This window comes from Bombus bifarius, unplaced genomic scaffold (assembly GCF_011952205.1).
Source record: "Bombus bifarius isolate JDL3187 unplaced genomic scaffold, Bbif_JDL3187 scf7180000008199, whole genome shotgun sequence".
NCBI lineage: Eukaryota > Metazoa > Arthropoda > Insecta > Hymenoptera > Apidae > Bombus > Bombus bifarius.
The window spans coordinates 3,501,782-3,516,240 of NW_022884505.1; the positions used below are offsets into that span (position 1 = coordinate 3,501,782).

Sequence of the window (14,459 nt, forward strand, 5' to 3'; positions counted from 1 at the left end):
TCGTTAGTTTATCGTTAGCTTTCTTATCGGTTTTCGTGAGAATTTAAAAGACGCAAAAGTTTAAAAAAAACGTTAAATAAGCGTTATATAATTCATAAATAAATATATAACATACTCTATTTGGTTTGCCAATTGTTTAAATTTAATGTCAAACATAATTGGATATAATAACACAACAAGCATAATATTCACTTTATTTAATTTATTTCCGATAGACAAAGTTTCTGTAATGAATTTTACGAAATTTTCTACACTCCTTGGTTTGCGATATTTGTTTAGGCGATTTACAGTTTGCACCGCGGAAGATAAAAAAGGAAAAGTATTGCAGCTAATATTCAACGAAAAATAGAAAAATAAAACAGAGTCACAAGGCATCGTATAATAAAACAATCATAAAATAATAACATACAAATGAAGTAATACGCATAATTATATTTATAATAGATAAAAGTCTACCCTTTTCCTCCAGGTACGTCCTATATCTTTTGTTATATCACGGTAGTAATAAAATATTTAATGATTAAACTTCACATAGTATAAAAGTTTACCTGTTACGTGTTCGGATAATTGATCAGCGTACATCTCAACGATCTGAAGAGCTTCTTCCTCGGTGAGATCAGGTGTTTCGTATAAGCTAACGGAAACCTCTTTACCATCGAAACTGAAGGATACTTCTCCTCGATCGTCTAACGTGACGGAATGATCGGTTTGTGGTGTATCGTATAACTGGGACGTTCTTTCTTCGTGAATCGTTGAAAGTGACAAGTTCCTGGCGAGTTCGTGACCGTTTGGTGACAGTGGTTCTTTCGCTTCTTTTTGAACCGGGAGTTTATCTATGAAACATATATTTGCTGGATTTGCAACATACTTAGTGGATGTTTCATAGTTATAAAAAATTTACTGTCGCTAAAAATACTCTAAAATTATTTATAACGTTGCCTAACTGTGCATCAACGCGAACATTTTATTCTTCGTTTAGATCCTACAATTTTATAAACTATTATGAAATTGAAATATTTCCAGCCATATGATATTCGCTCTTTCTATTAATAGTAAAACTTTGTCGTATACAGTAAATTTCTTCAAAGTAAATTTCTTTAACGTAAATTTCTTCAAAGTAAATTTCTTTAAAGTAAATTTCTTTAAGGTAAATTTCTTTAAAGCATCTGTAGTACCTCGACAAACCAACTTACAAATTATGCCGTTTACGCGTCTCAATTTACGAAACGGTTACGCGTAAACATTTCATCCGATCTGATAAATGATCCTTAATTACAATAATTAGGATACCTTCGAAGCCAAGAAGGGACGCTGAACTGCTGACAGTTCCCATGCAATTTGTCGCTTCGCAGGTGTAAGTGCCCAAACAACAGGTGCCATCTTGTCCAGAAATGATCCTGTGAATATCTCCTGGCTTTAACTCGACGCCATCCTTGTACCATTTGAGGATCGGTTGAGGCACACCGATCACTTTGCACTCTAAATTTACCGCGCCTTCTTCCGATAATATGGCGCGCAAACTCTCAAGAAACTTGGGTTTCTTGTAGTGCTTGGGAATGATTAATTTGAGAAAACAGGAAGTGACGCTTTGACCGTGGTCGTTGGAAGCTACACACTTCCACTCGGCCTAAATCGTCACATCGTAAACGATTATTATTTATCCATTTAATCTGTTAACGTTGCAAATTTTCTTCTTCTTATTTTTCTAAACAGTTACTACTCACTTGATCGAGAAACTCGAGCTTTTGTACGTCGAGATGGCAAGTGCCAAGATTTTCCTTGGCAACCTGGTACTTCTCGTTCTCCTCCACTGGCTGGTCGTCCCTGTACCAAGCTAGGCTTGGCTCGGGCGAAATACTGACTGCGAAATTTACACAGACCAATGTTATTTGTAACTCGAAATTCTCTATCGATGACAGTCCCGTCTTTTATCTATGATCGCGTACCCAAAACGTTTAAAAGGTTGAAAGTCATACAGAATTTACGACAATATGATATTAGCGTAGGAAGATATTTTTCTGATAGTTTCAAGAAGTTTAGTTTCTGATATAAATATCACGTATTGGGTTGTCCGAAAGGTGTCTTTCGTTTTATAAGGAAATAATAGAAGCACAACGTTTTTTGTTTTATATTATCTTGTCGAATGACGTACGATCCATTTTCTTCAGTTGAGGAAAACACCGCGACATTTCACGGACTTGCTTCACGTTTGCGTGAAGGCGCATTGAAAGAAAGACACTTTCCGGACAACCTGATACTTTGATGTAGGTTTAGTAATGCTTTTACTCGTAACGTGAAATTTGTTATCTATGACAATCTTGCTTTTCACAGCTCTGATAATGCAAGTATCGAAACGTGTATGAAATTTGGAAAGTCATACAGAATTAACGACAAAATGATTTTTGGCAATTACCTTGATGCTTTTAAGAAAATTGTAGCGTAATAACGATGTAATCGTGGTTCATTCGTAATGGTATGTTCCAAGTCGAAGATTAAGATAATAAATTAAGTTTCGCATGCAATTACCTTGCACCGTAAATCGGAAATCTTCGTTAATTCTCGCTTCGCAACTTCTAAGACCTTTGATGAAAATGGGCGGCTGATTTGTGCTTAAAAGTTGCAGACGTTCTTCTTCGTTTAATTGATTTTGTATATCTTCGATCGTTAATTCGGCTGTACTTTTTGCTTCTCCCATACAATTTCTTGCGATGCAACAATAGGATCCTGGTACGAAATCGAATATTATGAGCATTAAAGGAACGATTATATGTCGATAAAAAATCAAATATTTGAAAGACGTATTTGAATGTTTAGATTGTACGATCGATACCTAAGGAGTTGGTCCCGGTTAATTGATAAACATCTCCTGGTTTTAGTTCCTGGCCGTCTTTGAACCACCTCAGCAATGGCGTGGGGAATCCTACGACCTTGCACTCAAAGGACACCAGACCTTCTTCTGTCAGGACAGCTTTCAAGCTTTCCATGAAGCGGGGTTTCCTGTAGTTCTTTGGAACTTGACGAATAACAGATTAATCACAAGATCTGACAATAAATCTCCAATGTCATTTAAATATCAATTAACGACGAATCTACCTTTGAGCAATTTAAAGATTGAAAAAGTTTCAGAAATCTTCATTTTCTTATTTTGTTATATTGGGTCGGCAACTAAGTGATTGCGGATTTTCTCATTAGGTGGTATTGACAAAATCCGCAATCACTTAGTTGCCAATAATACGATTGAATTAATTGATTCTCAAAATTGTGTAACAGTGAAAATTCAAGTAGTTTTATTTGTAATTTTAATTCTAATTAAATGTTTAGTTATAATAAGAAAATAAGCAAATTTTAACCAAATTAACTTAAATGCATCGAGTGAAGAAAGTGTTAGTTTTCCACTTACTGGACATTGCAACGTAGCAAGTAGTAAACTGTTTCATATCTTCAGCGCTCGTGGCGACGCACTTCCACTCACCCTCGTCCATGGCTTCCACAGGGCTTACCTCTATAAAGTAGCCACCAAGGCCATCTTCCATCACGTGGTATTTCTCGCTCGGCTCGATGCGTCCTTCTTTGTTGTACCACGTAATTGCTTTCGGCCATGGTGGTACTTGAACTGTTACATCGTAATAAATTGAATCTCTTCAACGATTAATCGCATCGTTTATTTAATATCGAATAAGAAAAGAAAAGGTTTACATGGATGTACGAGTATGTGTGTATTTTACGATCTTTAAAAACTAGCAGAAAATGAAAAAATGAAATGTAATAATTTGAATATGAAATAATCGTCATAAGTGGGTAAGATTGATAGAAAAAAAAAACAAACAATAGAAAAAGGAATTGCGAAAGATATACCTTGGCAAGAAAGCCGGAGAGTGTCCCCAATCCTGCAACATTCGTCCTGCAGAATCTTCGTGAAAGTAGGAAGAGGACCGGACGGTGTTAAGGAATCTGCTGGCTTCAAGGAACCTTCCCTACTGCCCTTCCCAACCACATGTACCTAAAAAAATATATTTCGCCGTATATGTCCGAATGTCGTGAAAATTCTTTCCTGAAAACGGAGCCAATTAATGGGAAAAGCGTAAACTTTTAAATACAGGGTGGTTGGTAACTGATGGTACAAACGGAAAGGGGGTGATTCTACGCCAAAAAAGAAGTCGAAAATATAGAATAAAATTTTTTTTTAATTTACGCGTACCGAGCGAAAATTCAAAGTCGATTTTCTCGAAAACAAAGCCTCAAAGGAAAAATTTTTATTTCATATTTTCGACTTCTTTTCTCGCGTAGAATCACCCCCTTTCCGCTTGTACCACCAGTTACCAACCACCCTGTATAACTGTTCTAATATTAATTCCAAGTGTAAATTTAGTGTTCGTGTAACATTATTTCGGCTTCAAAGACCCACAATTCTCAACAATAATATAATAATAAAAATATACGGGTATATAATATAATAGAAAAAAATTGTAATATAACGTTATAATATTGTTTATGCTCGCTTACTTTTGAAGAAGAATAAGCAGTTCCCATGCAGTTTACTGCCTCGCAAGTATAAATGCCAAGGGAGGTTGGGTCATCGAGGTTGGCAGTTAAAGCGAAGACATCACCAGCCTTGATTTCTTTGTCGTCCTTGAACCATCTTAGCACCGGCGTAGGTACACCGACTACTTTACACTCCAAGGACACCGTACCTGTCTCTGTAAGAAGAGCTCGAAGCTCCTCGACGAATTCTGGCCTTTTGTACGCTTTTGGAACTGTAGATTAAAAAATGAAAACAAATCGAAAGAGAGAATTAATTATAAAAAGAAAGTGCATGGTTCACTCATAGTACGCGATCGAAGTGTGCACACACGATACAGAAAGGAGTACATTCATCAAAGATCGTATTTAAAGTATAAAACGAATACGTTTAAGAGGAATTTTTGTAGGGAAGAAAAGATTCCAACAAAAATTATGATATTTACCGCGTTAATAATCAACGTAAGTTTGATTTAATAAACTGAGTAAGATAAAGAAAGATCGTTTTCTTGTTCGTTATACACGGTTACTCGGAATATTCTTTTCCTGTAGTAATTATGTAATTATTATTTATTATGCAAAAAATCTATTCAGAAGAAACATTCTGTTAAAAAAGGAACCGTTATCTTAAATTAACAAATTATTATTAACTCTCTATTAACAATACATCGTTAACTTGAATTAAAGAAAGCTACAGGGCAAAAAGACCGAAGCTTCAAACGTATTTCTTTTTATTTGATTTAAAAATGTCGAAGAAAAAGCAATAAATATTCAAAGTTACGGCCATTCGAAGAATTTCCTAGCACCTTCGAACAAAATTCACTATTTCTCCGTCCGAATCCCAAAACGCTGACCACGTACGGCTCGTATCTATTTTTGTCTAGAAGACAGCCGCGACGAATCGGAGTTCCGGAAATTCCGGAGTCGCAGGACACACGCGTAATTTTATCGAATTCAGACTTAAACAGGAACTCGTGTTCTTACCTATTACGGTAAGACGGGAGGTGCAGGATGATCGTCCGCCTCGATTTTCCGCCATGCAGGTCCAGTGTCCTTCGTCCTCGACCGTGACAGGTGCCACATCCACGCAATAGAAATTTCCCTCGTGGACGAAAGAGAATCTTGAACCCGCGTGGACCGGCTCGGCATTTCTGTGCCAAGTGATCTGGAATTCAACAACAACGATTCGTTGAGAGATTTAAGCAGCGACAAGTCTGCTGACGCCAACAACAAATCAAACGATACGTGTTTTCGGAGAAAACGAACGACAGGAAGATTCGTTCTACTTGATACTTCGCAATCGATACTCTGTTTGATTCTTTATAATCAATACTATAGTTGATCCTCTGTAATTGGTCTCCTACGTAATCTCCTGTAATTAATATTCTACTTAGTCGTCCGTAATCAATATTTTATTTATGGTAGGGTATATTTTATATATGACAGGATAGGGGAGATTATAATCGATTGTATTTTATACTTTAATTTAAAATACGAAGGTTACAGAAGAAGAAGGCGATAAGTGACTTCTTTTTAATTTTTCATGGAAAAGCAAGTTTATGATTCAGTACGTTGTTGTACACGCTAGCATACTGTTTGTTTATTTAATTTTTAAGCGGAACCTATATTGTTGGTCGTTTTAATAATTGTAGAAATATTGAGTATATTAAAATATTGCTTTGGTTTCATAGGAAAACATACAAATTCAACTTAAAAGGTTATGTTAAGAGAGTTATATCCTTAGATCTGAAAGGTTGTTTTTATTCTGAAGTTTGTACTATTCTTTAGTTATGAAATGTCATTGAAGCCAGAAAATTAACAGGAACGTCTTTGTAAATTCGGAATACTTTTGAAAAGTTTGAAAGTTTGTACTATTCTCTAGTTATGAAATGTCATTGAAGCCAGAAAATTAACAGCAACGTCTTTGTAAATTCGGAATACTTTTGAAAAGTTTGAAAGTTTGTACTATTCTCTAGTTATGAAATGTCATTGAAGCCAGAAAATTAACAGGAACGTCTTTGTAAATTCGGAATACTTTTGAAAAGTTTGAAAGTTTGTACTATTCTCTAGTTATGAAATGTCATTGAAGCCAGAAAATTAACAGGAACGTCTTTGTAAATTCGGAATACTTTTGAAAAGTTTAAACGCGGTATTAATGGTTCTGACATATGTGTGTAGCAGATTAATGATTCCAGAGGAATAGAAATTTTTGATAGTCTTCGGCATTTTATAACAGCCCTAACTGGCCGCTCGTACCGCTAATATCAGCATCAATTTATTTCATCTCTCTATTCTTTTATTAACCTACATTTTTATTTTATCACGATTCTGCTCTCTAATTCTATGAAAATTCATCTGAAAGATATATGAAATCTCGAATAGTAGGAGAAAGTAAAGTCCGATTTTTCTTTCGGACCTGTTCAGCAAATGAATAGTCGATTCTTAATAGCTACAAGTCACACAAACATATAATTCGTATTCGATTTAAATAAATACATAATTCGTCGTATTCAACCTAATCAACATTTTAATAATTATTATTTATAACAAAGATAGTCCACTTCTGACACTAGCCAGCACCAAAATTCCACATTTGAAACTTATTCGTCTCGTTTTTAATCTCAAAGACCGCATCAATTATTTCAAAATTGCCCTCGCAATTTCAACGAGAAATTCCGCCGCGACCGTTTCGTGGCAGATTCTCTTCCCTCGAGCGTTACGCAACCCGGTCAGAGAGAATCGCCGCGCGAAAAACGAGCATTCGAAAGTTTACGGGCTCTCGAGAAGCAGTCAGAACGCACGCAGATTTAGCCGATCTGCGGGCATAGTTTCAGGCCATAGTATACGCGCGCGCGTAATAATAGTCGTAATACGACGCACAGGACCGCGTAACGATCTTCGTTTTCTACCTTTCGTCTCTGAATCTTGGGTCATGGACCTCGGCTGGCTCCCTTTTAGCGCGCGTTTCCCGCTTCGTCCGCTGTCGGCCATAGAAGAACCAACAGAAATCCGTGGCAATAAGTCACCGGTTGATTTCGACTCGACCCTTCCGGGTTAATCACCGAAGTTGGCACGGATTCCTCTGCCTACCAATTTTGTCTACCAATTTTGGAACGTACCAGGCTTCCTCTTTATTTGAATCTCAATTGGTCGATCGATCTTCTGATTTTTGGTATTAAACGCGTGGTAAAATTGTTTCCTTGTTTACCTCGAGATTACCGGTGCTCATTGTTGACCTGTGTTTTCTTAGTAAATTGTTTAGAACGATTAAAATACGGTCGATCTCATGGACTGGACAATTTTCAACAACGCGAATGTCTTGGCTAATATTGTCAGAGAAGAATAGGTACAACACGATAATTTGTAAAAATTGAACATTATCGTGTGGTATTGCTCAGTGCGTCTGTTAGAAAATTATAGGATTGTTTTTCACTTTATTTTTAATTTTTAATTGTGGATAGATAAAGAAATCACGATGATGGTTAATGCTTCGCATTATCAGTTTTACTTCCATTTTTATTTACATCCTTATTAGGATAATTGAATAATTTACAGGTGGAAAAATTCACTTGTGTAATTATATTTGTTCTATTACCAAGGTTGTGGACTGATTTACAAAGAGATTAATAATATTTATAACACGTAAAATTTCACCGATAGTATTAATACAACTGGGCAAGAAGATCTAGGAACTGTCATTATTTCAATCTCAAGTAGATACTACGTAATATTAACTGTCATAATATTCGTCAATTTACTTAATTCTATATACTTTACTATTTCATCATAGTAGTTAAGAGTTGAGTGATCAGCACAATATAGCGATGTAAATGATTACCTGCGGCGTGGTCGAACTCCGGATTTCCACGAGGAATCTGGTCCTGGTGCCAACTTTAACTGCAAGATCTGTCAATCTTCGTAAGAAGACTGGTGGATCACCCTCTTCCGAAGCTTCATCGATGCTGAGGTGAATTTTCTTGGAAGATCCTTTGTCGAATCCTTGATCGACTCTCGTAGCCACCAGAGCATAGTGTCCTGTGTCGTCCTTTTGTGATTGCTTCAGAGTCAACTGGACGACGTTGCCTCTCATTTGTACTCTGTATCGATCGGAAGGTATCGGTACATCTCCGCGTAGCCTACAGTAAAATTCCAGTTTTGCCATTTAACGTACATAAAATAACATAATATACAGGGTGGTTGGTAATTGGTGGTACAAGCGGAAAGGGGGTGATTCTACGCGAAAAAAGAAGTCGAAAATATAGAATAAAAATTTTTCGTTCGAGGCTTTGTTTTCGAGAAAATCGACTTTGAACTTTCGCTCGGTACGCGTGCGATACGTTATAACGGATCTCACTGTAGATCGTTGTCTCGATGGAAAAATTAAAAAAGAAAAGGAAAAGAATCACCTTTCCGCTTGTACCACCAGTTACCAACCACCCTGTATAATATAAATTAATATAATAGATAAATATAATAAATAAGATATATACGGAAATCTACATTAATTAATGTATATTAATTTGGTAGTATACTATCTTATAATAGTGACGTATATTGATTTTATTTTTTATGCAACCATTCGATAATTTTATCGGTAGTTTTGATATTTGGTTAAAAATAAATATTTATAAACTATCAGAAAATAAATGCATTTACGCATGTTATCCATAGATATACAGGGTGAACCATGTAATTGGGTTCGATTTCATTGATAAACAGGTAATATCTACGAACATAGGTCATGTCATTCCATTGTACTCTCTACGATTTATCGCTATCTTCAGCGAAATTGAAACTATAGCCCGACCCAGCTGCGTGGCCCACCCTGTATACGTTCACTCGTTCAATTTTCATTTCATGTGCAACGTTATAAGCTCGTTTATTCGATTTTTATTGCAATACGCTTTAATCAGAAATTTTACAAAAATCTCCAATTATCACAATTCTTCTAACGAGGTTCTGTCATTTTAGAAAATTGTTCGAACGTTTGAAAACGTAGTAATACACAGGGACAAACTCAGATATAAAACAGTAGCAAAAGTTCATATTTCAATTCAGTTGGTCTTTCTTCGTTACGATACTATTCAGTCAGTGTCATTGTTCTTCTTCTCTATTTTCTACTAATCGTAAATCTTGACATGTCTTACGGTTAAATTCGACCATCTGATAACCTTTGTCTCTACTTTTCTACAATTATCCAATCATTCACAGAATCATCACAGACAGGTACGCAGATAACGCGAGTGAGTTACGACTTCTCGGTATACGTGGGCGTTCTATAAATATCTTTGGAACGAATCGCGTACATTGAAACAACAGACTGGCGGAAACGAATTCACACCCTATGCGAACATTCCAACATTCCCAGCTTCCTCGTCTTGCACAATTTCGGCATTTACGACTTGCATCAATCTCTATTTGACCATTACGTGGGATACTAATTTTGGTTGCTCGAAGAAAAACTAACGAGCCATTAGACGCTATATTATAATCACGTAGAAGGTCACAAACTGTTAGAATTTTTACCATTTTTACTATCATGCATGACTAGTGACTTCATTTATGTAGCATGTACAAAAATAATTTGATATGATAATAAATAACGTTTGTTGTAACGTCGAAAGAGTAAATTCCAGTTTGTTCGTATTTCGTATAATTGTTGGAAGTTTGTGCGCGTAAATTTTTATGAAAATGGATAAACATTTTATAGCAAAAATTGGCAGAAACGTGGTAACTTTCGTTACATTTTTTGAACGAACCAATTCTTTAAAATATTATTTACGCAGCCTAAATTTTTACGTTCGAATCATTTCTCTAAATCTGACAATTTCTCAGATATTCCGTCAGATATGTTTCAAACCCCCAAATTTGTCGCCTGTTTTCGTCAAAACTATGGTCTACGAATTACAAGTTTGCAATGTAACAAATTAATATTTAAGGATCGACTTTTCATATTTCTCAACGTTGGTTATGTCATCGTCAACAATTAGAAGCTTCGAGATTTACAGATTTCTCTGCTAAAGTGAACTTTGCTCGGAGTTTTCTTAAATTAAAAGTTTCGTCACTCGTGCCATTTGTCCCCTGAACTTCTGATTTAAAAGAAAACACAGACGAATCGACTGCCAGCGAGAAAGCGAAGAGGAACACTTTCTAACGAAACGAGGTCGGTTTTGCAATATCCAAATGCCAATTTGTGTGTCTTGTCAGGGCGATGGCCGAAGTCCAATCGGACCCTCGTATTCGTCTATCTTTTATTTCTTCACCGTCTGAACAAAACGATCGACTGTCATTTGCAAGCGAGCTCGATTCGTGATCACTAGTCATAGCGAAAAAATTTTTCTTTGCGCAATATGTACGCATATTGAAAAGCGCAACCCTTTGCAAGCTCGGGGCGCGTGCATAGGCGCCTCCTCGACGACGACGCGGTCAAACGCGCGCGCTCAAGCTCGATGACGCAATATCTATTTTGCCTAACCGTGAAACAGATTACGCGTTCCGCAATATCGATCGATCTTATCGTCGTTTATGTTTCAAAAGCTGCAAGAACTTAGCGTGAAAACAAATAGAACGGAAAACCGACGGAATTTTCACAGAAAATAGCACGAACTTTTTGCAATATTATGCGATCGGAGGACAATTCGTGAAATTGGGAAAAATTTAACGTGGTTGTTTGGTGTTTGCGTGTAAGTTTAGACCTGTAGTTTAATTGGTTTGTTAACCGAGAGTTTTAGTTAAGCGATTTATTTAAACTAGAAGTTAGAACGTTGTTTATGTAACTTTATATTCTTGTGACTACGATATTTGCATACTATGTACACTCTGTAGGTTTCTTCTACTTGCTTAAATTTCTCTCATAGACGCCAAATATGTGTGTTCCAATTGTCGCATTTGTTTTATTTTAATCTTGTAACGAGGAGTTTCTTATTCTATTGATATATTAAATAACGTAACTAGATACTACGATACATCAGAAATTTTCTAATTCTGTTTCAGAGCTTTTACGGAAACAGCTATGAATTCTCGAGAAGAAAGGTTATTTATTTATTTAGGAATGACAATTATCTAATATGTAACACATTGGTGTCAAAGAGAAGAGAAGAAACACCGAATTCTAATAAATTATTTGCAATTGTGTCAAGTAATTATAATGTAAATTCTAAGGTAACATAAAGATTCACATTAAACTTAAGTAAAATAACAAACATAGACGTTCGAAACATTAAATATAAAGTTTAAAGTTCATATGTACTTTTAATTACGGAAACAATTTCCAGTCCATATCAATCTTCCATCAAAATAAGTCTATTCAACAAAAAAAAATTATTCTTATACTCTACTTCATTCACAAAGAAAAGTAATCTCCTAATAATTTCACACGGAAAAATAATTTTTTAATAATTCCATAAAAACCTCATCGTTGCGTGCACATCGTGACAAATAAATATATTCGAATCCTGTCAAGAGATTCGACATTAGTCGAAACAACATATCGATAAGAAGAAAAAGCAAGTGGAAAGAAAATGGAAAAGACGGAGTATCGCGTCGTGGTCAAAGCGTACCTAATTCCCTTACGTCAGTCACACGCCGTGGTTGCACCACTGATCTCTCGCGTTACGGTATTTCTAGATCGTTACGAGATATTTCAGTGATTCGAACGCTGTAACACGGCCTCCGAAAAATTCGATCGATACTCGCAGTTGCCGCGATCTCGCGACGATCGAACGACAAAGTTCTCGCCGTTGTGCATACACGCTTGATTAAAAACACGACGAAAATAGGGCAGTAGAGCAATGCCAAGAGTTTGAGGCGCTCTAGATCATTTGTTTGCCGAAAATACGTTGGAAGCGTGCAACCGATTTTTATTTAGATACCTTCAGACGATAGGAACGCAGAATTTTCCTATTAGAGCGGTCAAAATTGAAGATACCACGAGGTACTTTGTAAAAACGGTATAAAATTTCGTTAAACGTACGATGTATATACTTAGGGTGTTTATGAGTGAAAGAAGCTCGTGTATCGTGTAAATAAGCTTCGTTTGTAGCGTCTAAGACTTGCGTTATTCGCATAACCGTGCCGAAACTCAAGGTTTCTCTAATACGATTTAACATCGGATTTTCTATCCGTTTTACGTTGATGTTTAGAAGAATAGGATTTTATAGAATAGAAACTCTATTTGCCTTTAATTTTCATTGCATACTCGACGATAGTTATCTTGATATTTCTATAGTATTCAGCTCGTAATCGAATGAATTGAATGATGAGAATAATTGATTGAACTCGATGGAAGAATTTAAGTCGTAAAATATCTCGATTAGTATCTCGAGTCGCAGATAATCGCAACCGATTAGGATCTTCAATTTTACGATAATTACAACCTAATTACGCCGTGTACTTTCGATTTTATGTAGCAAAGATTGTTAATGATTTTTATTGCCAAGAAATTGGAAGCAAATTTGTGACATGCGGCTATGGCGAGGAAACTTTTCGAGAATTTTTTAGAGGCATCCGTTATTAATTTCACTAAAAAAAATTAGAGTTAACAATGTTAATACGAGTCCATTTACAGAATAGAATCCAACTATCTAACCAGTAAAATTCCACGTTTTTCGATCACATTGTCCTAGATTCTGCTAATACAAACAAACGAAACAAACGAGAAACCAAATGACGTAAAGAATTTCGCTTTCGGTAACTAAACTACGGATCCTCGTATACTCGTTGTAAATTTTAACCAGTAAGAATGTACAAAATACACGATACACAAAATATATAAAATATCAAAGACATAGCATTCGTTGGCATATTTCCTAGACGTTACAAACCTCAATTTAGATATCATTTTTATCTTCGTAAAGAAATGAATTTGCATAAAAATCTACAGTCTGCTAACAACACTAAATCCTACATTGTACCTCTAGTATGCTACCAATGATTGTAAAATCCTACCGGTATCCAGAACGGTTTCTAAACGACCCCGTAATGGCAGGTTTGTTGCCATTGGCGCACTTGCAGCAATCGCTCCCCATGTCACACGTTCGTTCGACGCTCTTCCTCCTTGAATCAAGATTCACCACTCGCGAAACAACAGCAGTCACCACCAATAATCACTCGCGAGTTTGTCAAACCAACCATCCCAGACGAAACGCGACAGTTGCGTGCTTCGTATACGAGAGCTAAATAAGGGACGAAAAGGTGGATGAAATCCGAATCGATGCATCGATTCTTCCGTGTCCTGCGGTTCTGTACTCGCATTGATACTTAGTCACCGATCGATTTTTATTTCATTGCCGATCGCGTCGACCTGTCACACGTTGGCATCGCCGTTGCGTTATTTATCGTTGTCGTGATATCGCTGGTGTGCACGGTGACAGGGGCGCAAAAATAAACCGACAAGCGTTGCTTCGTGTCTCACGACCCTGACACGTCTGTTCGATGACTTCACTTCGACTATCTCGATGACACCGATCGTCATTCTATCCACAGCTTCCGACAATACGCTCCAGCTGGATCGCGAAACTTGCTCCTTATCACTGCTGTATTATACTTCACTCTATTCTTCTTTCGATTATATATCTTCGTTCGAAGTTGAAACTCGCTCGCGCGAACCACCATGCAACGTTACAGCCGTTGTTATAACACGGTCGAAATTTGGGAATTATTATGTTAAAAAAAAAAAAAGGTACTCGAGGAGGGTTGTTCGAACTGTGTGGAGGGGGGTAGCGTGCGATCGTCGAGCGATCTGTCAGCTATCGATCCTGATTGTTTCTCTAGACCTCTCTGTTCTAATTAGCGGTCGATGCGTGTAAAGCTAAAACGAATCGGAAGAGAGAGAGAGAGAAAAAGAGGGGGAGTTGGAAAGAGAGGTCCGAGCTGATTTTTAGCCGCTCGTCGATCGTCGCGACGCTCCCTCGGAAGACTGATAGCGAGATGCCAGCGCCAGA

General features: G+C 36.7%; 1 protein-coding gene across 8 annotated transcripts in view; it reads right to left on the reverse strand.

Moving 5' to 3' along the window:
• LOC117210109 (titin homolog) overlaps nt 1-14,459 on the reverse strand; it is an 87,747-nt gene that overhangs the window by 55,495 nt on the left and 17,793 nt on the right. For 7 of the 8 annotated variants that reach the window (XM_033452790.1, XM_033452792.1, XM_033452791.1 and 4 more), the window contains 10 exons: nt 8,357-8,654; nt 5,503-5,683; nt 4,504-4,754; nt 3,856-4,000; nt 3,401-3,613; nt 2,831-3,013; nt 2,527-2,724; nt 1,725-1,861; nt 1,291-1,627; nt 549-833 (listed from right to left, as the gene is read on the reverse strand). In XM_033452790.1, the coding sequence (XP_033308681.1) occupies nt 549-833; nt 1,291-1,627; nt 1,725-1,861; nt 2,527-2,724; nt 2,831-3,013; nt 3,401-3,613; nt 3,856-4,000; nt 4,504-4,754; nt 5,503-5,683; nt 8,357-8,654 (2,228 nt within the window). Of the gene's footprint in view, nt 1-548; nt 834-1,290; nt 1,628-1,724; nt 1,862-2,526; nt 2,725-2,830; nt 3,014-3,400; nt 3,614-3,855; nt 4,001-4,503; nt 4,755-5,502; nt 5,684-8,356; nt 8,655-13,464; nt 14,437-14,459 lie in introns of those variants that run through there. The other variant, XM_033452789.1, reaches the window with a different exon arrangement.